The sequence below is a fragment of the Vulpes lagopus genome, chromosome 12 (assembly GCF_018345385.1).
Source record: "Vulpes lagopus strain Blue_001 chromosome 12, ASM1834538v1, whole genome shotgun sequence".
Lineage (NCBI taxonomy): Eukaryota > Metazoa > Chordata > Mammalia > Carnivora > Canidae > Vulpes > Vulpes lagopus.
The window spans coordinates 70165824-70190985 of NC_054835.1; the positions used below are offsets into that span (position 1 = coordinate 70165824).

General features: G+C 39.0%; 1 protein-coding gene across 8 annotated transcripts in view; it reads left to right on the top strand.

Moving 5' to 3' along the window:
• Window positions 1-13549: 13549 nt before the first annotated feature.
• Window positions 13550-25162, top strand: part of EXOC1 (exocyst complex component 1) — a 60306-nt gene continuing 48693 nt past the window's right edge. For all 8 annotated transcript variants that reach the window (XM_041725773.1, XM_041725771.1, XM_041725774.1 and 5 more), the window contains exons 1-3: window positions 13550-13675; window positions 18656-18789; window positions 24572-24702. In XM_041725773.1, coding sequence (XP_041581707.1) covers window positions 18666-18789; window positions 24572-24702 — 255 coding nt within the window. In that variant the 5' untranslated portion in view covers window positions 13550-13675; window positions 18656-18665. The remainder of the gene's footprint in view (window positions 13676-18655; window positions 18790-24571; window positions 24703-25162) is intronic.

A 25162-nucleotide genomic window follows, 5' to 3' on the forward strand; every position in this document is an offset into this window, starting at 1 on the left:
TACCTTTTAATCAAAGCAGGCAGTTCAAATGATGATATGCTAGGGAAATCTCAAATATCCCATGCCAAGTCTTACGTTGCCCTTTCCAACTAATAAAAACCGATCCATATAACTCACATGCTTGCTTCTCAGGTAAAGAGTTCAGATTGTGGTTAACAAAAGTGACCACTTCCTACTTGGAGTGATGTCTTTATAGAGAGAATAAAGATAGTATCTTACTCACTTTTGGAATATACACAGGAGGCCTTCAAGATATATGTATTTATTTTCTTGATGTGTAATCCTTATAAAGGCAGTCTGATTCCTTAAGTACTTATTGAAAACCTCATCATATTAGTATAATTTTATCTCTTCTTTCTCCCCTTTGCCTTTTCTGTGTTCTCTTTTCCAACTCTTTTTTAGTCTAATTACTCTGCAAGCCAAAAGTTCTTATTTCTCTATATTCTGTTCTTAAATATGTTTTCTTGTACTCCTCTTTAGCCACTGTAAGCAGTTTGAAACTCCCAGAACCTGGTTGCCAAGACCAGCAGAGTCACCCAGACAGGCATTCAGTTTGCACAGTACACAAGAGCACCACATCTAAAGGGGAATTTTGGATCACCCAGCTGAGTTCTGGCACAGTGGGGGAGAGCTCCCTCCTCCATAAACCCTCATTTGTACTCATGGAGATTACCTAACACACACTCTACTCTTGACTACTTTCTGAGCATCAGTTGGCAATAGCTATTTTCACAATAATGCTTTATAACAAACAATTGTATAACAATTTATAACAATTTTATAACAAACAATTTTTTATATAAATTGAAATGGCTTAAAACAACAAGTATTCAGCTCTTGTTCATACATCTCTAGGTTTACAGAAATAAGGCTGATGGAGGCTAGGATTGTCTGAACCAGGCCAAGGTGGCCTCCAAGATTCAAATTGAGTTCAGGTTTGTTCCACATCCCTCTTCTTCCCTGGGCCAGTGACTACCCAAAACTTTTTCTTCTTATGGTCAAAGACAGGAAATTTTGAATATTTTTTTTAAAAGGCAGGTCCAATAGTGCGAGCACATTTCAAAGTTCTGCTCATATAATATCCACTAGCAAAGCAAGTCACCAGACCAAGTCCAAAGTCAAAGTGCAGGAAAATATACTCCACTCACCATGAGATCATATCAAGAATGTAAATGTGTAAGAGGAATGCAAAGTGGTTATAGAGACCAATACCCCAATCGAACAAACCGTTCATGCTGCTTTTCCTGCTCACCTTCTTCCCTTAGAAGCCTGAGCCATTCTGGCTTTGTTTCCTCATCTAGCTGGATATTGGAAGGATGGATGGTAGCACAGTATGCCTTCTGCCTGCCTGGGCTCTGGAAATCTCTCTTGGGGGAAGTTATTCAGGTTGTACAATAATATATTACCTAAATTCTTTTCAATTTTTTTTTTAGAGAGAGAGTGCACAAAAGCAGGGAGTGGGATGAGCAGAGGGAGAGGCAGCAAGAGAATCTCAAGGAAGCTCCATGCTCATCACAGAGAGATCATGATCTGAGCTGAAATCAAGAGTCGGATGTTTAACCAACTGAGCCACCCAGGTGCCCCATATACTACTTAAATTTTAATTTTTTTCTTTAAAAAGATTTAAAGGTGTGCTTTATTAATGAAGCTCATATCAAGGCATTGCATGGAGGGATCCCTGGGTGGCGCAGTGGCTTGGCGCCTGCCTTTGGCCCAGGGCGCGATCCTGGAGACCCAGGATCGAGTCCCATGTCGGGCTCCCGGTGCATGGAGCCTGCTTCTCCCCCTGCTTGTGTCTCTGCCTCTCTCTCTCTGTGTGACTATCATAAATAAAGAAAGAAAAAAAAAGGCATTGCATGGGTGAGAAAGTGATGGCCTCACAGGGTGTATATGCCCAATGGTCATCAGTTTTCATTCCAAGGTCCTTGAAGACATGATAAAAGCTATTAATCTTTGTGTTCCTCGTGACACATAATAAAGTGTCTACCCTCACAGATGTTTTATAAATATAAAAGTAAGATTTTATTTGGAAAACCAGATTTATTTTTTTAACAAGGAGACCTAAAAGTTAAAGGTATTTATTTGATTGATTGTTGTCATACTTCCCATTTGCAAATGACACACATTTTTTTTTTTATCCTTAAGCAAGTAGCAAATAAGTCTATGATCCTTACCCTTGAAGGTTGTTTGTGGGAGAAACTTGGAAACTTTGAATTCTTGAGTAATTGGAGCCAAGTCCTGATAAAAAAGAACTGATAGACATTTTGCGACTTGTTTCTACAACCTCTGAGAGTAGCTTATTTATGATATGAAAGCAGCCACTTTTCTCTTCTTGGGAAAGTCTGAGCCAGGAAATTATTTATCAACATAATTATTTTCCAAAAATTATATGTAAGGGTGCTTAAAGAGACACATTTTTAATCTTATGTAATATTTTAATCACTAATTCTCTATTTTAAAAAATCTTATTAAAAGAAAACATCAGGGGATCCCTGGGTGGCGCAGCGGTTTGGCGCCTGCCTTTGGCCCAGGGCGCGATCCTGGAGACCCGGGAACGAATCCCACATCGGGCTCCCGGTGCATGGAGCCTGCTTCTCCCTCCGCCTGTGTCTCTGCCCCTCTCTCTCTCTCTCTGTGACTATCATAAATAAATTTAAAAAATTAAAAAAAAAACCATCAGTAAGAATAATGACGATTGCCAGGGACTGGGAGACAGGGTGCCAGGGACTGGGGGAGAAAGTGCTAAGGAGTTATTGTCTAATGGATATAGAGTTTCAGTTTTGCAAGATGTAAAGTTACGGAGATAGATGGTGGTGCTGGTTGCATATTAAGTATGAATGTGCTTAATACCACTGAACTGTACACTTAAAACAGTTAAGATGGTAAACTTTATATTATGTATATTTTTATCACATTTTTAAATATTGGGAAAAAATAAAACACTGAAAATGTTAAGAAAATGAGTAATCCACTGTGCTTTCAAAATTTTTCCTGCCCTTAAAAGAATACCAGATACTGTAAAAACCACAAACTGTCCTAATATATCACTGATAAGAATATTAAATCAGGTAAAAATACTTGCAGTTCTCCACCAATGCATATATTAACAGATCCATTTGTTTTACTGTCAAGAAAATATAAAATAAATTTTGTAGGCATCCACAAATTTCAGGAATGAATCTTTTATTTCAACCATGCTGATGGAAACGTATTCCAGCTGAGCTAACTTTTTACTAGTAGCTAGTCAAATACCAAGTTTTTGTATATTGTTCTTATATAACCATTCCAGGCTGGACAACTTCCTGTAGGCAACTGTTACTGAATTTCTGGTAATAGTTGTGCTTTCCTATTTCACGGCTTGACCATACCTTTTTTTGCTTACTACCAATTTTAAATATTCTGCCCAAAATACTGAAGATACTGTGAAAAAAAATAGGTTATGAGCTTACTCCAGATTTTATATACATTTCTAAGGGAAAAACAGTCTTGGGGACTCATTTCATGCCTCTCTTCGCAAGTCCTTGATCTTCAAGGGACTTCATTAATGGTAAAACTTAATTATCTACACTCCCTGCCAGTAAATAATGTTAGTAACAACAGCCTTACCTTACCTTAAAAGCAGCTGTTTACCTCTAGCTACTTACACTGTACAGTGAAAGTGCTACTTACTAGAAGTTACTCATTGACTGTTGCTTAAATACATTACTTAGTATATGTGAAAATAGATCTTTCCATTGAATGTAATCCATATAAATAATAAACAATTTAATAATGTCTTGTAATAAAGGAGGGATGTAAGTTTGAAGCAGTTGGAGAATTCAACATTAAATCTAATTTTTAGCAAAAATGAATATGGTCAAGCCCATGTATTCATTTATAGCTATCTTAATTTGCTTACACTTTTAGGGTACAGGTCTTGTCTTGCCAGTGGCCTTGCTCCTGAATTCTCCAAGTGCAGAGAAGAGAAAAATCCTATGTCCGGTGCTTGACCCAAGTATATTAGCAAAGTCATGCTTAGGATCATTAAATTCAACTTCAAGCAAAATTATGTATATTTTTGTCCATGGTGGCCAATTCTCAGAAGAGATTCAGAATTAGATGAGAGATGATCTCTGTACTTCTGAGAGAATCTCTCTGAATGTGTACAGGTAACTTAGTACCATGACTTCTATTGTAATATCACCCCACAATATGTACATTAAGGGGCACCTGGGTGGCTCAGTTGGTTAAGCATCTGCCTTCAGCTTGGGTCATGATCCTAGGGGTCCTGGGATAGAGCTCCACATCAGGTTTCCTGCTCAGCAGAGAGCCTGCTTCTCCCTGTCCCCTGCCCCCAGGTTGTGCTTGCTCTGTCTCTCTAGTGTGCTTTCTCTCTCAAATAAATAAATAAAATCTTTTTTAAAACCATAATGTGTACATTTTTTTTCATAATGTGTACATTGAATAAAGCAGCTGCATAAAAAAGCTTGAAACACGTGATTCTGCAAGCCAACCTTCACCTTCCTGGTATCTGTACATCTTACTGTATTACTTTCTATGTTGTTCAAATGTGCATCTGCTACCTAGCTAATATTCATTTTAGATATTTACTTCATTAATAGTGACACAGGTAGTTATCATTCTCATTTAGTGGTTCCCTGACTTCCTTCTATAAAGCTGCAAAGAAAAGTACTATCATCTGATATTTACATCTGTTTCTAATAAAGCCTAAAACAAACACCAATTACTATGTGCATAATAGGGAGACATTATTCTGTCATCTTGACACTTCTAAAGCCATTTATAAAGAAAGAATGAATGTGGAAGGTGGATCACTGTGATTCTTTGTTCCAAAAAATTTTCCTTGGTTTTCTTTGTATTCATACTAATGATCTGACATCTCTGAGAAACTAATTGTTCTTCCTTCCTTAGACAGAAATGTGCATAATTGAATTATGAGAAAACAGTGCTAAGAGAAAGAAAAGATAAAAATCCAAGTAACTGACATAACAAAAGTCCCCAAGTTAGGAATAAGGAAAAAATGAAATTGTATAGATTCATATGATTCCTTCAAACATATAAAGACCTCTTGGCCTCGTACTCAATAAAATCAATCAGATTTAAATTAAAGGACAGTTGGACTGCAGTATTAGTGGGTTATGTGAAAGTCCATTTCTGTGAGCCCTATGGTTTCTCACTAAACAAAATCCACAAAATCAGTTGTGCTATCTACCCATTGGTGCTTCATCGAGCAGAGCCCTGGAGACAGCTGGACACATCTATTCTTCCTCCCTCAGGACTTTCAAGCAGAGGAAAAGAGATTCCCTTTCTGCCTCCATAAGGTGGGAAATGAGTGCTGGTTACTCTAAGTGCTCTGAGTTCATTAAGAATCTACAAGCTTGGGGATCCCTGGGTGGCTCAGCGGTTTAGCGCCTGCCTTTGGCCCAGGGTGTAATCCTGGAGTCCTGGGATCAAGTCCCACATCGGGCTCCCTGCATGGAGCCTGTTTCTCCCTCTGCCTATGTCTCTGCCCACCCCCCCCCCTCTCATGAATAAATAAACAAAATCTTAAAAAAAAAAAAAAAAAGAATCCACAAGCTTCACACCTCTGCTTTATTGGAGCAAGGTATCAAGAGAGATTTCTCTGAGGAAGCAATTAACTTCAGTAATCCTGCCAGTGTTGTCATCAATATTCATTCCTCTGGGCTGTTTGAAAGAAACTTCTCCCTCCTTCCCTTTCCTTTTTAGCAGCAGAAAAATTATTTCATGATATCCAACCATGAGATTGCCTCATATATGATGTATGTTAATATATATAGCCTTCTGGGATCCCTGGGTGGCGCAGCGGTTTGGCGCCTGCCTTTGGTCCAGGGCCCGATCCTGGAGACCCGGGATCGAATCCCACGTTGGGCTCCCGGTGCATGGAGCCTGCTTCTCCCTCTGCCTGTGTCTCTGCCTCTCTGTCTCTCTCTGTGACTATCATAAATAAATAAAAATTAAAAAAAAAATATATATATATATATAGCCTTCTGTCTATGAAAAGGAAGCAGGATCTTAGAGCCTGCATGACTATCATACATTTTTTGAGAACATCAATTGACACAATTGAATCTTCTAAATCACCCTGCATGTCATAACAGCTATCAGTTATTGAATGCTTACTATGTGCCAAGCACTATGCCAAGTGCTTTACAAGAAATATCTCAGCAATCGGAGAAGGACAAACATTATATGTTCTCATTCATTTGGGGAATATAAATAATAGTGAAAGGGAATAGAAGGGAAGGGAGAAGAAATGTGTGGGAAATATCAGAAAGGGAGACAGAACATGAAGACTCCTAACTCTGGGAAACGAACTAGGGGTGGTGGAAGGGGAGGTGGGCGGGGGGTGGGAGTGAATGGGTGACGGGCACTGAGGGGGGCACTTGACTGGATGAGCACTGGGTGTTATTCTGTATGTTGGCAAATTGAACACCAATAAAAAATAAATTTATTATTTAAAAAAAAAGAAATAAAAAAAAAAAAGAAATATCTCAGCAAATTGCATGAGACTCCCAAAAGATGGGGATTATTGGGCAGCCCCGAGTGGCTCAGCCATTTAGCACAGCCTTCAGCCCAGGGCCTGATCCTGGAGACATGGGATCGAGTCCCACGTCAGGCTCCCTGCATGAAGCCTGCTTCTCCCTCTGCCTGTGTCTCTACCTCTCTGTCTTTCTCTCTGTCTTTCATGAATAAATAAATAAAATCTTAAAAAAAAAAGACAGGGATTATTATGATGAATTTACAGATGAGGAAACTAAGGCTCGAAAGAGTTAATTAAGTGACGTACCCTGTGGTTATTAAACCAGGTAAGACCAGACTTGAACCCAGTTCTGCATGACCCAGTGATGACATATTTCACCATTTTATGTTGCAGAGGACTTTAGTGACATAAAGAAGTATTCATTAAAATACTACTATGTGCTTACTCTCTGTCCTCTGGCTAAATAATTAATCTGTCCCTTCATTTTCTAGTCTTTAAAGTGAGGATAATAAAGATTCTTACTTCACAGGATCATTGTGAAGACTAAATTAGTTATGACATGTAGTGTGCTTAGAATAGTATATAGAGGGATCCCTGGGTGGCGCAGTGGTTTGGCGCCTGCCTTTGGCCCAGGGCGCGATCCTGGAGACCCGGGATCGAGTCCCACGTCGGGCTCCCGGTGCATGGAGCCTGCTTCTCCCTCTGCCTGTGTCTCTGCCTCTCTCTCTATCTCTGTGTGACTATCATAAATAAATAAAAAATTAAAAAAAAAAGAATAGTATATAGAACATAATAAGTGCATTGGTATGAGTTTCAGGAACTGGGGATATATTTGGTTCACAACCAAACAGATAAAAAGTACTTCCCCTCATAAAGCTTCATTCCAGAGAAAGAGAAAGAGCAAGTAAACCAATAACATATCTGTCAGGACGTAATGTCAGTATTCCAGGGTGTAATAAGAACCATGGAAAGAAAAATGAAGCAAAAATGGAAGATAAAGAATGCTAGGTTGGGACACTATTTTATTTTATTATTTTATTTATTTTACTTATCTTTTTAAAGTAATCTCTACATCCAATGTGGGGCTTGAATTCACAACCCCAAGATTAAGAGTCACATGCTCTACTGACTGAGCCAGCTAGGCACATCCTATAACATTATTTCAAATAGGGTTATCATGGAAACCCTCACTTAGGTAATATTTGAGCAAAGACTTGAAAAGGATGCAGCAGTAAGCCATGCAGATATTTAATGGAAAATTATCCCAAACATAGGAAAAGGCATACCCAAAGGTCCAGTTTACTTGGACTTTTCATGGAACAACAAGAAGGTCTGAGGAACTAGACTAAAGTGATCAAGCAGGGTAGTGGAAGATGAAATCTTGGTGGGTGGAGAAAGGAGCCTTGTAGGTCATTGTATGAACTTTGCTTTTTACTCTGGAGCTACTGGATGAATCTGGGCAGAGGGTAACATAATTTGAGTCATGTTTTAAAAAGAATCACTCTGGAGGCTGTGTTAAGAATGGACTATCAGGAGATAAGAGTAGAAACAGAGCAGAGGAAGCTGTAAGAGACTATTTGGGCAGCAGCAATTCAGGAGAGACATGATACTGGCAATAATAAAGGAAAGAGGAGACATGGAGATGGTGAAAAGTGATCAGATTCTGGATGTACTCTGAAGGTAGAGCCAATAAGAATTCTTGAAAGATTGGATATGGACTATAAGAGAAAGAGAAGAGAGAGATACCATTAACCCAAATAGACAAAACCAAGGGAGAAGCTGTGTTTAGAAACTTTATACACATCATTTTAAATACTTCCAACTTCTCTTCCTCTTCTAAGTGTTAGGCAGTGACCAATTCTGTGCAGGCATCACCAGCTTCTCTCAACAGCAATATAGCCGCACCTTTTCTCTTTCACTCCCTGCCTATAGCATGGCATACCTGCAGAAACCAGCCCTCCACTGCCACAGGTGACTGGAAGCATGTAGCTCAGTCTTGACCAATGGGAGACAGGAAGTGATGGATACATGCTTTCCTCTTTCTCCTTCATTCCAATGAAGAATTCTTCAAGATATTCCATTAGGCTTCGCAGAAGGTACCATAAGATCGTTCAAAGTTGCCCATGGCATAGGTCACCTCAATAATGTACAGTTGTACTGTTTTTTCTTCCTTCTCTATTTTATTTCCTCTGTGCCCTCATTCTGTTCCCTGAACTCATATTCTCAAATAAACTACAAGCATGTAAGACCTCCTTTTGGGCTCTGCTTTCAGGGGAACCCTGGGCACTAAACCTGGCTCTAGAAAGGAAACCTTCAATATGGGATTTTAGAGACTGATCCTATAACACTGATCACAAGACGATAAGGACCCCTGCTGGTGGTAAGTGGGTGATGGTAAATTGCAAGTGGTGATAACCCCTGGCATATAGTGACATTACAATTACCAAGACTCTCAACTCTAACCAACTCGAATAGATTGGAATAAGGGGCAGACAGAAGATGAAGCACTGGATTACATGGTACACATGGTACTTCAGCATTGTGAAAGCAATAATAATTATAAAATGGCCTGATACTGTTAACTGATTTTGGGATCGTTAAGAAAAAGAAATTGACAGGCTGTATTCAGTTAATCATGGTACACTGTGAAAGCCATAAATCCTCTAGGGCAGTGTAGCCACAGAGCAGACTGTACTAAAAATCAGCTCCAACATATAATCATAAGTGTGGTAGAGCTACAAAGAAGTCTGAATGCACAGCCTTGAAACATTACCTGCCTCAAAGCCAGGGTCCTAATAGGAAAATAATGGAACCCTGAGATCGAGAATGGGGACATTTGTATGGACATGCCTTATACTCCTAAATCTTCAGATTTTTTTCATCTTCTATGCCGATAGTCTCTTTCCTCCTGATAAAGGAAAACAGTCTCTCCTTGTCCAGAAATTCTGCAAATATATCTGAGGCAAGTGCTTCCTAATCTTATTTCCCTCAATATCCACCCCTATTGCTCTCATTACCTCAAGCCAGTAACAATGGTCAGACCTCAGTTACAATCTATATAGGGGATTGCAATCCCTGCTCTAAGGATAAGTAGACCAGGATTTCTCAATCTCAGCCCTTGTGACATTTGGGCTAGATAATTCTTTGCTATGGAGGATTGTCCTGTGATTGTAGATTCTAGCAGAACCCTTCTAATAATGTCTAATAACCAAAAATGTCTCCAGACATTACCAAATGTCCCCCTAGATATAGAACTGGTATAGACTAACTCTTAAAGAATTGCAGGACTGCTACAAGATACTATTTTGAACCAGGGGAATATCTGTGAGAGTGAATATTTAGAGTGTTAAACCAAAGGTTGTAAGGCTGAATAGGGGAGAATTTATATCATAGGGCCATTCATCTGTGATTCTGGATTTAATGTTTTGGCAAAGACACATGGAGTCAGTTCTAACACACAACCTTGATGTCTTCATAAAGCTTGGATATGATGATGGCCTGTGCTAAATGAGATGTTTGAACAATTTTGAATGAATATTGAGAAAGGAATCAGAAGACAGAAATAGAAATGTTAGAATGAATTGATCATGAGACTAAAGAACCACCACTAGAATGTTTCTCAGAAGTAAGGATGTTAGAATGAACTTGTAAAACTAAAGTGCCCATCACTTGGATATACTGCCACGAGGGCTATGATGCAAGTCAATTAACGCTCAGGTCATTTGTTTGAGCAGATCTAATGATGCTAGAGGGATCTATGATAGATTAAAAAAAAAAACACTTTGAAATTTCTGGAAAGTCCCTGATAAAAGAGTTGCAGTACAGGTCCTTCATGTTCTGCAAGGCCAGAGAACCAGTCACTGGAAAAACTAAAGGTATTTTTTTCAAAGATTTTATTTATTTATTCATGAGACACACTGAGAGGCAGAGAGAGAAGCAGGCTCCCTATGGGGAGCCTGACGCAGGACTCAGTCCCAGGACTCCGAGATCACAACCTGAGTCAAAGGCAGACTCATAGAGTCTGCATAGAATCAGATCTACCACGTCATAAGCACATGGATATAGCAGGAATGTATGAAGGATGGAAATGGTACGGGCTCGAGCCTGAGCAGATCCAGGAGACACAAGCAAACTACATGACTGGGTAAATTCAACCCCTGGCACTTCTACAGCACTGACATCTGTTTATCAACTCACTCCTATGGCCTTCTGGGAGGTCCCTATGACCACCTAACAAAGAATCAAAAACTTAAATCTGGTTCAGAGATAGATGGAATATTATGTTGTTAGGTAGGCAAAATTGGACTGTTGTTGCACTACAGTTCCACTCAGGAATGGATCTAAAGAACAAAGGTGAAGGGGAATCTTCCCAGATGGTGGAGTTTAGAAGAGTGTTCTTCCTGTTTGCTTTATATAGAGAGAAAAGTGGCCTGAAATAAAAATCTTTACAGCTGTCTAGGTTTTTCTGTCTTGCCTACAGTGACTCTGCCAACATCCATGATCACCAGAATTATAACATTCTTGATCAACATTATCTCAACCAAGGAATCCACTTCAGAGCCCCAAACCAAAGAAACCTCAAAGTGACAATATACACATCACCATGGAATCCACTAATATTGAAATATCACACATCGTTCAGAGGCAGCCAGGTTCATAAAAGTAGTGGAATGGCTTGCTACAAACCCAGTTAATATGTCTGCTTGGGATTGAGGTGTTCTCCTACAAGATGTGGTAAATGCTCAAAACCAACCAATAAAGAGTATCCCTAAACAGTTAAAGACATGGCTCTAGAAACCCAGGCATTGGAAAAGGATTGGCCCATCTTATCAGTGAGTCACTTATAGATTTATGTTTCCTGACTCTCAAATTTAGGTTTTGCTAGATAATAATACTTCTCCAGGCCTTGGGTGGAGGGATATTTCCAGCAGAATACACAGCATGGAATTCAGTGACCTTGAAATTCTATTACTTGATCACTTTGGGCTCCATTCTCACCTTCAATGGGCAGTTTTGAGACTCATCTCATGAAACTTCTCAGAAAGTCTTAAGAGATCAAGAAAATATTCAAATATGGTGATGACCAACTCAGTAACACATCATTATATTGCTTCTCTTTCTTCATTGTTTTACTTTCTCTCTCTTACTCTTGCTCCTTAGGGTCAAAGCCCCAAATAAACTACTGTACATAAGCCTTTGTTTTAGTTTCGACTGGAGAAAATCCAAGAGGGGAGAGGGGAGAGAATAATTTTTGGACCAAAAGTTGAGATGCCTGAAAAGACATGCAAATGCAAATGTTGGGGAGATGGTGTATACACAAATCTGGAGTTCAGGAAAGAAGTCCAGACTTCTAAAATGCAATTCACTAATCCTAGCCTTGAAGAGGGCCACAAACATACAGTTGTTAATTTACAAAAAAAAAAAAAAAAAAAAAAAAAAAAACAGGACAAAATAGCACATGCAATTGTCACATAAATAGTGTCCACAGTACTGGGCACAAAAGGCCAAATGAGTCTTTTTAAAGATAGTACTATATATAGATCCTGCTCTTAAAAGGAAAATCATTTAATGAAATTGAAAAGCATTTGAGGTAGCATTCACTAGAGCATATTAAACTCAGTAGCAAATAGGTCTTTACTAACTCTGATTTTTGGGCAGCCTGGATAGCTCAGCAGTTTAGTGCTGCCTTCAGCCCAGGGCCTGATCCTGGAGACCTGGGATCGAGTCCCACATCTGGCTCCCTGCATGGTACCTGCTTCTCCCTCTGCCTCTGCCTGTGTCTGTGCCTCTTTCTGTGCCTCTCATGAATAAGTAAATAAAAAATCTAAAAAAAAAAAAAAACTAACCCTGATGTTTTTCGTACCAAATTATATACTCAGACACTAGAGGATACTTTACACAACTTATTTTTCTCTTTTTCAGTGACCCCATCCCTGATAGAGTGAGTTACTTCCTCTTTTGTAGTCTCTTGTCTACCTTTGTTGTTGGAATTACCTCACCAAACTGTAATTTATCCATGTCTTTAAGTCTGTTCCCCCAAGGAGAGTGTGCCCTCTTCTCAATGGGATCCTTGCATTTGTATCTCCAGCACCTGACACAATGCCTGGTATAGAAGTTGCACTTTGTCCAAAAAAAAAAAAAAAAAAAGAATGCATACACCTACAAAAGATTGTGTTGAGCGGGAGCAAAGAAATCATGCCTTCGAATTCCCAGCACACTTATCTAACCTGTACATCTCGTTGGTCACTTATTTTGTTATCTTATTTTATGTATATTTGTACCTACCAACCTGTGAACTGTTTCAGGGTAGGATTTAGGTCTGAATCACCTCTGCACCTGGATCAAAGTGCCTGGCATAAAACCAGTGCCAGGAATATGGAATACGAATTATTGCAACCAGATACGGTTGCAACCAGCAACCTTGGCACCTTTGGTGCTTCTCAAACTTACATGTGCGTAGACGTCATTTTGTTAAGATGCAGATTCAGATTCAATAGATGCGAATATTCAATAGGTCTGCGGAGAGGCTGCAGGATCTAAAAAGCCCTCAGATAGCTGATGCCCTACCAGCTGGTCTGAGGACCACACTTTGACCATCCAGGTGCGTACATCAACAGTTCTCAATCCTAGCTGCATGTTAGGCTCTTCTCGGAGGATTCTGAGGTTACTCTGGGTCCCCACCCCTCGGAAATTCTGATTTAAGTCCTTTAAACTCCCCACGCTGTAAGTAGCAAGGATCTAGAGTTAACAGAGCTTTACATACACAGAAAGAGAAAACACCTAATCGGACCGCTTCTTAAATGAAATTGCAGAAAATATCGGGATAAATGACTCTTCTAAAAAAAAGTAACCTCGCGCCAGCACCAGTATTCCCAGGTGCCAAGTCCGTCTCCGAGCAAGAGCGACCCCGCCCCCCGCCCTTGACACGCCCCCGCCCCGCCCCGCCCCGCCCTCGCGAGACCTTGCCCGCCTCGCCCCGCCCACCAGCGCCCCTCCTTCCTCCTCTACGGGGTCGACTTCCGGCGTGGAGTTGTCACGTGCCCGGAAACGGGAAGTGGTGGCGGAACGGCTCGGTTGACGGGCTCATCCTTGTAGCGGTGGCCGCCCCGGCCCTGCCCGGTGTCTGTCTTGGAGGACCTGCCTCGGCACAGCCGGGCTCGGTCCGGCCTTGCGGTAAGCCTTGGGCCGTGGCTGCCCCGTAGTCCCGGCGGCGGCGGACCCATTAGCACCCAGGCGGGCGCCGAGGTCTGAGGCGGCGCCTCGGCCGCTCTGCTGGCTCCGCGGCCGGGTGGGGTACCCCTCTCTCCGCGGTCTGGGTCAGGCGCACAGCCCGTTAGGAGCATCCACCACCTCCTTGCTGTCCGGGCGGCTGGGAGAGCAGTCCTCACACATCCCTTCCCGGTTTCACCCATAAGAACCAAGATTTCATTTGTGCAAAACGGCCCTGATCTTTTTTTGCTCTCTGGCGTGGGCCAGGAGAGGAGGGCGTGACGATGCCTTCTTCATAGTCCAAATCCACATTTTCTTGTAGATCTCGGAAGCGCACTCCCCTATCCGTGTCACGGCTTCCTCGTCTGCGTGACAATGCTCCGCTTGCCGAGTTGCCTCCATAGCACACGGGGCCCGACCCACGCGGACACTCCCATTGACAAGCTCTTTGTCGCGCAGTGTAATGGTCCCACTGAGGGTTTGTTTTTTTTTTTTTTTAAGATTTTATTTACTCATGAGAATGAGAGCGAGAGAGAGAGAGGCAGAGACACAGGCAGAGGGAGAGGCAGGCTCCATGCAGGGAGCCCGACGCGGGACTCGATCCGGGTCTCCGGGGTCACGCCCTGGGCGGAAGGCGGGCGCTAAACCGCTGAGCCAGCCAGGGAATCCCCGGTCCCACTGAGTTTAAGGAAACGAGAACCAGTGGCAGACCTGGATTCTTAAACCTGGAAGATAGTTTTAGAGGAGCTGATGACTTATTCACTGACTTACACAAAGGTGCTCTAAAGGCTGGACCCTTAGAACGTAAATGCGACGGAAGCACGATCATCTTATCTTCCTGAGCATGTCTGTCCGATTCACCTCTAATGTAGAACAGTGGGTGATGCTTAGTAGGCATCAGTACTTGCTGAATGAACAAGGGTCGCATCGTGCTTTCCATTATGCCTAACTCCTTTATGAGGTATAACCAGTCCTCTTTTGCTTTATACTTAACCCAACACTCATTGTTGCTTTTGACCCAAGAGGGACCGTGTGGTCAACGTTGACCACTATTATTCATTTGACCAGTTTTTACTATTCAGTTCAGGTTATCTCAAGGGGTATTTGCTGAGTACCTTCTTTTTTTTTTTTAAAGATTTTATTTATTTATTCATGATATATATGTAGAGAGAGGCAGGCTCCATGCAGGGAGCCGGACGTGGGACTCGATCCCGGGTCTCCAGGATCACACCCTGTGCCAAAGGCAGGTGCTAAACCACCGTGCCACCCAGGGATCCCTGCTGAGTACCTTCTAAGAAATAACACAGAACAATGCTGGAGAACCTCTTCTCTCTCTCTCTCTCTGTCTCTCTTTCTCTCTCTCATTCTTGAGGTCTACAGGCTTATGATCTCATGAACCAGTTGGACAGCAAGTGCTTGATTGTTTAGTAAATACAAAAATTGCTCTAGCAATCAGGAGGAGAGATCAGTTTGGATTAAGATCATTATTGAATCAATTCCACATAAACTGTGAAGTGTAATTAGGGTTTGGGTAGATGATACTCCCTGCATGGAAAAGCACTAAGCAAAGATGTAAAGACTGCAACAAGGAGAGGGCTTGGACTGGAAGATCTGTATTTGGAAACCTTGGGGGAATGTGGAGCAGGGACATATTGTGATGAAAGCTATGTTTAAATATTATGTGTTTATCAAGGATTTGGGGATTGTGGCAACTTGCAAAGAGATAACCAGATACTGAAGTGTTAAATGGATATAGTTGATGTGAACCTGGATTAGTGTGTTAGCAGTGGGAACAGAAAGGAAAGGTAAATTATAGGTAGATGAGAGGAAATTAGCAGAATGTGGCATTAAGATTTCATGTTGACATGGAAGAGGAGAATCAAATATGATGGATTTTGAACCTGGACATTTGCTTACAGGTGTGAGAGTTGGAAAGGGGGAATCAGGGAAACTTTAGTTATCATGTTATTTGTTGCTATCATTTTGCTTAATTTTGAAATGCCTGCTATGTCTTTGCCAATTTCTAGGAATACAAAGATGAATAAGATATGGTACTTTCCTACAAAGAGCTGCTTTTAATGGGGGAGAGAATACAACTAACTAGAAAATATGGTTTGCTACTCTGTTAGCAGAGTAGAGGGGAAATGTTTGAGAAGTATAAAAGAATTATTCTTTTTGTGTGTGTGACTACTTCACAGAAGAGGTGACATTTTAGCAGGATCTTGAAGATTGAGTTGGAATTTCCTAAGGGGAAAAGAATTCCAAGAAAAGGAAATTGCATGAACAAAGCCCAGAGATAGAAAAGTAAAGTGGCCATCATCCAGAGTAGCTTGGACATAGGATAGAGTAGAGCTTTTAATACAGTGTCTAGGCCCTAGAACATATTAAGTGATTAGTAACATAGACACAAAATATTACAATAGGTAGAATGGATGTTGGAATGGGTGAAGATGTAACGAGATGGAGAAAAAAGCATTTGGGGAAAAATCGTACTTCATGGCTTCCTAATCTTCTGCAGGGTAGATGACAACATCATTTGCTGACACTAGAGTTGGGGATTGAAGAAGATAAAGATCTGCAATACACTGATGGAGAATAGGAAGAGGAGTCATCAAAGGAAATGTTAAAGGGTTACTGAGCAGTAGTGAAAGTCTAGCTTTGATCAGATTTAGATATTTGTAATGAATGCAATGAACATATGTATATGGCCTTCTTAAGTGGTGTACGGTAGGTAGCCCACAAGTAGTGGAGGAAAATACAGTTCATGGAGATTGATAAAACATGGTAAACTAATCTACAAACAGATAAGATAATTGAAGAAGATAATATGGGTGAAAACTGCCTCCAGGCTAGGTTGGAAAAGAAATTAAGCTGGAGAGGCCAGAGAAAGGATGAGAACAGGAAGGAGGGGGAGGTCAGAACACTGAAGGCCAAGATGAGGTGAGAAAAAGGAATGGAAGTGGGAAGATGTGATTTCTTGTGAGAAAAGCAGTTTTTCAAACTGGGGCAGAAATTGAAGTTTCACAGATTGAGTAAGACATAGGAGATACCTAGTTTCCAAAATTGTCATTGTGTTATAAAAATTCATTCTATGTCTTTTAAAATTCATAATTCCTTCATTTTCCCTAGAAACAGTATTAGAAGTTAATTTCCTAAGCAAGTTCACATTGGAAAATAGTAATGTGTTTGTGTGTGTATATATATATACATTATATATACGTACACTTAAAAATAAAGTTGAAAAGAGATTTTTAAAAATATTTAAGTTGACATTTGAAGAAAGACATTGAATTTAGTGAGAAACCTTTCTTTATAATAGCTTTATTGAGATATAATTCGTATACTATAAAACTCACCTTCTCAAGTGTATAATTCAATTTTTAATATATTCACAAAGTTTTACAACCATCACTACTATCTAATTCTTTTTTTTTTAAGATTTTATTTATTTATTAATGAGACACACACACACACACACACACACACACAGGCAGAGACACAGGCTCCATGCAGGGAGCCCGACGTGGGACTCAATCCCGGGTCTCCAGGATCAGGAAGCTGAAGTGAAGGCGGTGCTAACCCGCTGAGCCACCAGGGCTGTCCTACTATCTAATTCAAGGGCATTTTCAGCACCTCAAAAGAAACTCCATACCCATTAATAGCCACCCCCCTTCCTTCTTTCCCCTAACCCCTAGCAACCACAAATCATTTTGTCTTTATAGATTTGTCTATTCTGGACATCTCATGTAAACAAAATCATAGAATATGTGGTCTTTTAACTGACTTCTTTCACTTAGCATAATGTTTTCAAATTTCAGTGTTGTAGCATATATCAGTACTTCATTCCTTTTTATGGACAAATATTCCTCTGTGGATATACTTCATTTTGTTATATCATTTCATTAGTTGGTGGATATTTGAGTTGTATCTATCTATCTTTTGGCTATTGGGGATAATGCTGCTATGAACTTTCATGTACAAGTTTTTGTGTGGACATGTATTTTCGGTTCTCTTGAGTATATACCAAGTAATAAAATTGGTGGATCATATGGTAATTTCGTATTTAACTTCTTGAGGAACTGCCAAACTGTTTTTCCAAAGTGGCTGCAGCTTTTTACAATCACCAGCAATGTATGAAAGAGTTTCTTTGGGCAGCCTGGGTGGCTCAGCGGTTTAGAGCCACCTTCAGCCCAGGGCATGATCCTGGACACCCAGGATCGAGTCCCGCATCTGGCTCTCTGCATGGAGCCTGCTTCTCCCTCTGCGTGTGTCTCTTCCTCTTCTCTCTCTCTCTCTCTCTCTCTCTCTCTCTGTCTCTCATGAATAAGTAAATAGAATCTTTAAAAAAAAAAAAAAGGAGTTTCTTTTTCTCCACATCTTTACCAAAACTTGTCTTTTTAATTTTAGCCATTCCAGTGAATGGCTAAATATATATAAATTCCATATATATATATGTTATATAAAGTTGTAATTATCACATTTGTTTTTGGTTTGCATTTCCCTAGTGGTTAATGATGTTGAGCATCTTTTCATGTACTTATTGGCCATTTGTATATTTTCTTTGGAGAAATGTCTATTCAGATCCTTTGCTCAGTTTTTAATTGGGTTTTTTTTTTTTATTGTTAAGTTGTAAAGAACTCCTTATAGAGGAAATTTATATTTAAATATTGTGCATGGGGCTTTTTTTCTTAAAAAATTTTTGTACCTTAATATTTGGTAGGCACTTCCAAAATTTTTAGAGTTTGATAATGCTGGTTCTCTATAATTTCTTTTCCAAGCATACAGCTTTTTATTTTTATGATGTTGGTTTGTTGATGTATGAAATCATTCTTCCTATGCTTATTAGCCACAAATAAGATCATTTTTTAAATCATAAGTGGAACAATATGAGATAGAATGGTATTGAGAATGATCTTACTATCTATACTCTCAATTTTTTTTTAGCTGATTAAGAATGACAGCAATCAAGCATGCGTTACAAAGAGATATTTTTACACCAAATGATGAACGCCTGCTGAGTATTGTCAATGTCTGCAAAGCAGGAAAAAAGAAAAAGAACTGTTTTTTGTGTGCTACAGGTGGGTATTTAGTTAGCAAAAGCTCATTTGGCATTCTTTTAGTGTTTTATTCACCAGGGGACATTTCCTCCTCGTTTTTAGTATTCTCATTGTCTCTGTAATTGGAAAGACTGTTGGGCCAACAAATTCATTTTTTAAATTGCCTTTAATTAAATATCGAGTAGATACTAAAGAATCTATACCGAGTATATAAGGTGTAAAGGCTAACCATACAGCAAACACTCGTGTGCTTACCACCTAATGTAAGAAGAATATTACTATTACTGTTTGTGAAGTGTCCTGTGCACCCTTTCCTAAGCCCATTCCCTTCCCCCACTCATTAAGAAGTAACTAGTGTCCTGAATTTTGGTTTAGTCTTTCCTTGTTTTTCTTTATCATTTTGCTATATATATATATTTAATCTCAAATAACATATTGTTTGGTTTCGCATGTCTTTGAAATTTACAGGAATTGAATCACAGTGCATATATCTTTTTGTGACTTTTTCCACTCAGCATTATGTTCATGTTCATGAGTTTTATTTCTGTTTTTTTCATGTAACCATAATTCTTTCATTTTCGCTCCTATGGAGTGTTCTACTCTATGAGAGTTATCAGTTTAATTACACAGTCTACTAATGATGAACATTAGGTTTGTTTTCAGGTTTTACTGTTCAGACAGCACTTCTATGAACATGTTTGTCTTTGTCTCATGTATATAGGCAATAATTTTCGCTTTTTTCAATTTTTAAAAATTTGTTTATTTTAAAGAGAGCGCACACGTGCATGGGCGGGAGGCAGAGGGAGAAGCAGGCTCCTCACTGAGCAGGGAGCTCAATGTGGGGCTCGATCCCAATCCCAGGACCCTGGGATCATGACCTGAGTCAAAGGCAGGTACTTAACTGACTGAGCCACCCAGGGGCCCCTAGGCAAGAATTTTCTAGGGTAGATACCTAAATGTGAAATTGCTGGGATATAGGCATAAATGTTCAACACTAATACCAAATTATTTTCAAAAGTAGTCAGGTTGGTTTTCTTTTCTTTTTTTTTTTAAAGATTTTATTTATTTATTCATGAGAGACACACACACAAAGAGAGGCAGAGACACAGGGAGAGGGAGAAGCAGGCTCCATACAGGGAGCCTGAGATGGGACTCGATCCCGGGTCTCCAGGATCATGCCCTGGGCTGAAAGCAGTTAACCGCTGAGCCACCCAGGCGTCCCTTCACATTAGTTTTCAATCCCACAAGCAGTATGTGTTTTGAGTTCTTTTTCTACATCCTAGTAAAAACTTGGTTTTGACACTTAGTTTTGACAGACATAATTGATTCCAACCTGGTGGAAATAATATGTAAAATAATATCTCCTTGTGGTTTTAAATTTTCCTATAAATGATGAAATTGAGCATCTTTTCATGAGTTTACTGGCCATTTGGTTACCTTGTCTTAGTAATTTGCCTTAAAGCCTTTTGCTTATTTCTCTGTTGTATTGGTTGCTCTTTTACAGATTTGTACAAGTTCTATATATTTACCAATCCTGTATTGTTTATATGCCTCCCAGTTTGTGGCTTGTGTATGAGCTTTTTATGAAATTTCTAATTTTAATGAAATCACATTGGTCAGTCTGATCCTATATGGCTTCCAGTTTTTTTATATTATTTAAGACAGATATACCTCCATAGAGAGGTGCCTCTTGGTTGAGCATGCAACTCCTGATCTCAGCTCAGGTTTTCATCACAGGGTTGTGAGTTCAAGCCCCAGCATGGAGCCTACTTAAAAAAAAAAAAAAAAAATATATATATATATATATATATATATATATATATATATATATATATACATATACACACACACACACACGCACACACACACACACACTTCCCTGGAGTAATAAAAGTATGCTCCTATACTATGTTCTAAAGATTTTATATTTTTGCCATTCACCTTTTAGTTTTTGCTTTAGTTTAAAAACTTTAGTTTTTACCTGTGTCCTTGTGATGAAGTATGTATGCCTATTTCTGGGTTCTCCTGTATCTGGCTTTTATTTTGTCTTGTTTTGGTTCTTTATTCTTCTACCTAAATTTTAGAATCCACTTGGCAAGTTCCAGATTCTGTTGGGATTTTAATTAGGATTGTTTTGAATTGTCGTTCAGTTCAAAGAGAACTTGCATTTTCATGATATTGGGTCTTCTTGTCCATGGACATAGTGCAGTTCTCCATTTATCTAGGTCTTCAATAAGTTTTACAATTTTAAAGACTTTCAATAAGTTACATAGTTTCAAAGGTTTTACACATATGTTGTATTTATTCCTAAATTTTTGATACAATAATAAATAATAAATTATTAGTATTAATACATTTTAAAGACTTTAATTTTTTTATAGCAGTTCAGGTTTACAACAAAGTAGGGGAAGTACACTGATGTCCTATATATCCCCTGCCCCCACGTATGTGTAGCCTCCTCCTTTATCAATATTGCTAGCAACAATGACAACAGTTTGTTGCCAAGAATGAACCTATATTGACACATAGTAATCATCCAAAGTCCCTAGTTTACCTTAATGTTCACCCTTAGTATTGTGCATGGTATGGTTTTGGACAAATGTATAATGAAATATATCTATCATTGTAATATCATACAGGATATTTTCACTGCCCTAAAAATCCTGTGTGTTCTGCCTATTAATCTGTCTCCAACCTCTACTCTTTTCAACCATTGTTCATTTTACTTGCATGATTCTGCCTTTTCCAGAATGTCACATAGTTGGAATCATACAGTATGTCTGTAGCCTGTTCAGATTGGCTTCTTTCTAGTAGTCTGCATTTACGTTCCTCCATGCCCTTTCATAGCTTGATAGCCATGAAATAATAATATTCCATGCCTAGAGGTATCTCATTTTATCTACTCACCTGCTGTGAAGGATATCTTGATTGTCAATTTAACAATTATGCATAAAACTACTATAAGCACTCGTGTGGATTTTTGCATGGAGCTAAGTTTTCAACTCCTTTGGCTAACTACCAAGGAGTGTGATTGCTGGATCATATGGTAAGAGTATGTTTAGTTTTGTAAGAAATTGCCAAACTTTCTACCAAAGTGGCTGTATCATTTTGCAATGCCACCAGCAATGCTTCAGAGTTTCTGTTGCTCCACATTTTTGTCAGCATTTGGTGTTGTCAGGTCCTGGAAATTGGCCATACTAATAGGTGTATAATCATCTTATTTGTTATCTATATATTTTCTTTGGGAAATGTCTGTTAAAATTTTTGGCTATTTTTTAATTAGGGTTTTTTTTTTTTTTCTTATTGTTGAGTTTTAAGAGTCCTTTTGTATAGGGGTACCTGGATGGCACAGTCAGTTAAGCATCCAACTCTTGGTTTTAGCTCAGGTTGTGATCTTAAAGTTGTGAGATGGAGCCCTGAGTTCATCATGGAGTCTGCTTAAGACTCTCTGCTCCTTCCCCACTACATGCATGCTCCCTCTCTCTCTCTCTCAAATAAATAAATCTTAAAAAAAAAAAAAAAAAAGAGAGAGTATGGGACACCTGGGTGGCTCAGCAGTTGGGCAACTGCCTTTGGCTCAGGGCATCATCCTAGGTCCAGGATCAAGTCCTGCATCATGTTCCCTGCAAGGAGCCTGCTTATGTCTCTGCCTCTCTGTGTTTCTCTCATGAATAAATAAATAAAATCATTTTTTTAGAAAAAATCCTTTGTACATTTTAGGTAACATTCCTTCATTAGATGTGTCTTTGGCAAATATTTTCTTGCAGTCTGGCTTGTGTTCTAATTCTCTTGATGTCTTTTGCAGAGCAGAAGCTTTTAGTTTTTTGAACATAAATGATCATTTCTTGTTAGAATCTAGAAATACAATTGGTTTTTTATATGCATTTCTATATCAATCTTGCTAAACTTTCTTATTAATTCTAATAATTTGGGGATCCCTGGGTGGCGCAGCGGTTTGGCGCCTGCCTTTGGCCCAGGGCGCGATCCTGGAGACCCGGGATCGAATCCCACATCAGGCTCCCGGTGCATGGAGCCTGCTTCTCCCTCTGCCTGTGTCTCTGCCTCTCTCTCTCTCTCTGTGACTATCATAAATAAATTAAAAAATAATAATAATAATAATTCTAATAATTTGTCCATAGACTCTTTGTAAATAGTGATATTTTTTCCTTCCTTTATAGTCTTTATATTTTTTATTTGTTTTTGTTGCTTTAGTCTGCTGGCTAGGACTGTCAATATAGTGTTGATCTCAAAGGGAATGGCTTCACTTTTTAATGGCAATGGTTTTTTTGTAGCTATCCTCTACAATGCTAAAGGAAGTTCCCTTCTATTCCTGACTTTTTACTTTTTTTCTTTTTGGTTTTTTACCATTGAATGAGTGTTCAATTTTATCAAATACTTTTTCAAATCATTGAGATTATCATGTAGTTTTCTTAATTTGTTGGTGGTGATTGCACTTGGTTTTTAGAATGATAAATTGAGTTCTTTTTTTTTTTAAGATTTTATTTATTCATGAGAGACACAGAAAGAGAGGCAGAGACATAGGCAGAGGAAGAAGTAGGCTCCCCACTGGGAGCCTGATGCAGGACTTGATCCCAGGACCCCAGGATCCCGACCTGAGCCAAAGGCAAACACACCACCGCTGAGCCACCCAGGCACCCCTGTAAATTGAGTTCTTGGAATAACCCAACTCAATCATGATGTGCCATATGCCATCAATTATAGTATATATTATTATTTTATGTACCACTCAAAAAAATACTGTGGTATTGCATCAGTTGTTAAGACATATTCTCATTTCATAGATCTGAAAAGGTGGAAAAAAATATCCATCTCAGAATACTATCTTTTGTATATGCCCTTGGATTAAGTTTGCCAATGCAGTGTTTGTTTGTAGTTATTTGTATATTTGTAGTTATAAGAGTTTCCCCCATGTTCATTAGTGACATGGTCCTGCAATTTTCTTTTGTACACTCTCTTTGGCTCTACAACCAAAATCATAAAGTAAGTTGGGAATGTTCCCTTGTTTTCTGTAGAGTGGAATAGTAATGTATGTTTGGAATGTTTCTTTGGAAAGCTTGGCAAAACATACCAGTAAAACTGCATTGGACTAGGTTTTTGGGAAGAGATTTTTCACTTACTAATGCAATTTCTTTAATAGGTTATAGAATTTTTCCATATTTTCTATTAAGTCAGTTTTGGTAAGTTTTAAATTTTTTTTTATTTTTATTTTTTTAGAGATTCAACCACTTCATCTAAAATTTTAAATGTTCTGGCATTCACTCCAATCCATCTACTATTCTGCTGCCAGAGTAATTTTTAGAAACAAATTAGAACATGTCATTTCCCTAATTAAAATCCTCTAAGAGCACCCCCAACAAGCGCATACAGGCCCTTTGTGATCTGAACTTTCATCATTTTTGGTAACTTCATTTCCATCCACTTTCTGGCATGTACAATTCATATTGCACTACTAATCGCTGTTCTCTGAGATGGTGCTAGGCTCTTTCAAGCCACTTGGCTTCACATTAGTCAGTCATTCTTTAAAGTAGTTTTCATCTACCTCATGCAATTCTTTCAGAACTGGTCTGAAGTTTTACTTCTCAAGGAACCTGCCTCTGACCCAGTTGTCTGATTTAGATGTTCCCTTTGATGCTCTGTGCATTCCTCAATCATAACACATATTAGGAAATACTACTTCTGTTCTAAATCACGTACAGGCACCTGACGACATTTGCCATGAGTGGATGAATGGATGAAGAATAAGTGAGTAATATTCCTAATGAAAGTGTGTTTTACTCAACAGTGACAACTGAACGCCCTGTGCAGGTGAAGATGGTCAAAGTCAAGAAATCTGATAAAGGAGATTTCTACAAAAGGCAGATTGCTTGGCTCCTTCGAGACCTTGCTGTGGTAGATGCCAAAGATGCTATTAAAGTATGTTTTTCTTAGTTCTTTGACCTGTGTCCAGAAAGTGTCTTTCATTTTATAACATAATATTATGTCTTTTAGGATGATCTAAACTTTTTATTTTATAATTCTCTGCTTTACCAACTAACCAAGAATTAGTCTAAAGTGTATTATTAAACCTTCTATTCTCCCACTCTTTAATCTCAAGCTACTAAAATAAATCTGTATGTGTGTTTGTTTCATTGTTTTGGGGGGCGGTTTTGAGCCATAGTTATGTTTGTGCACAAGTTATGTACATTAGAGCAAAATAACTCTATATTTCTGTATTTAGGTTGGGTATATTTTGTATAAAATCCTTATACATATTTTAAAGTATTATGAGTAGTTTTTTTTTTTTTTAACCTTCATTGTTTTGGTAAAACCTGGTTCAAAATCATGTGCAATACTCTAACCAAAGTGAGTCTTCCTTAGTTTGTCTTCACAAATT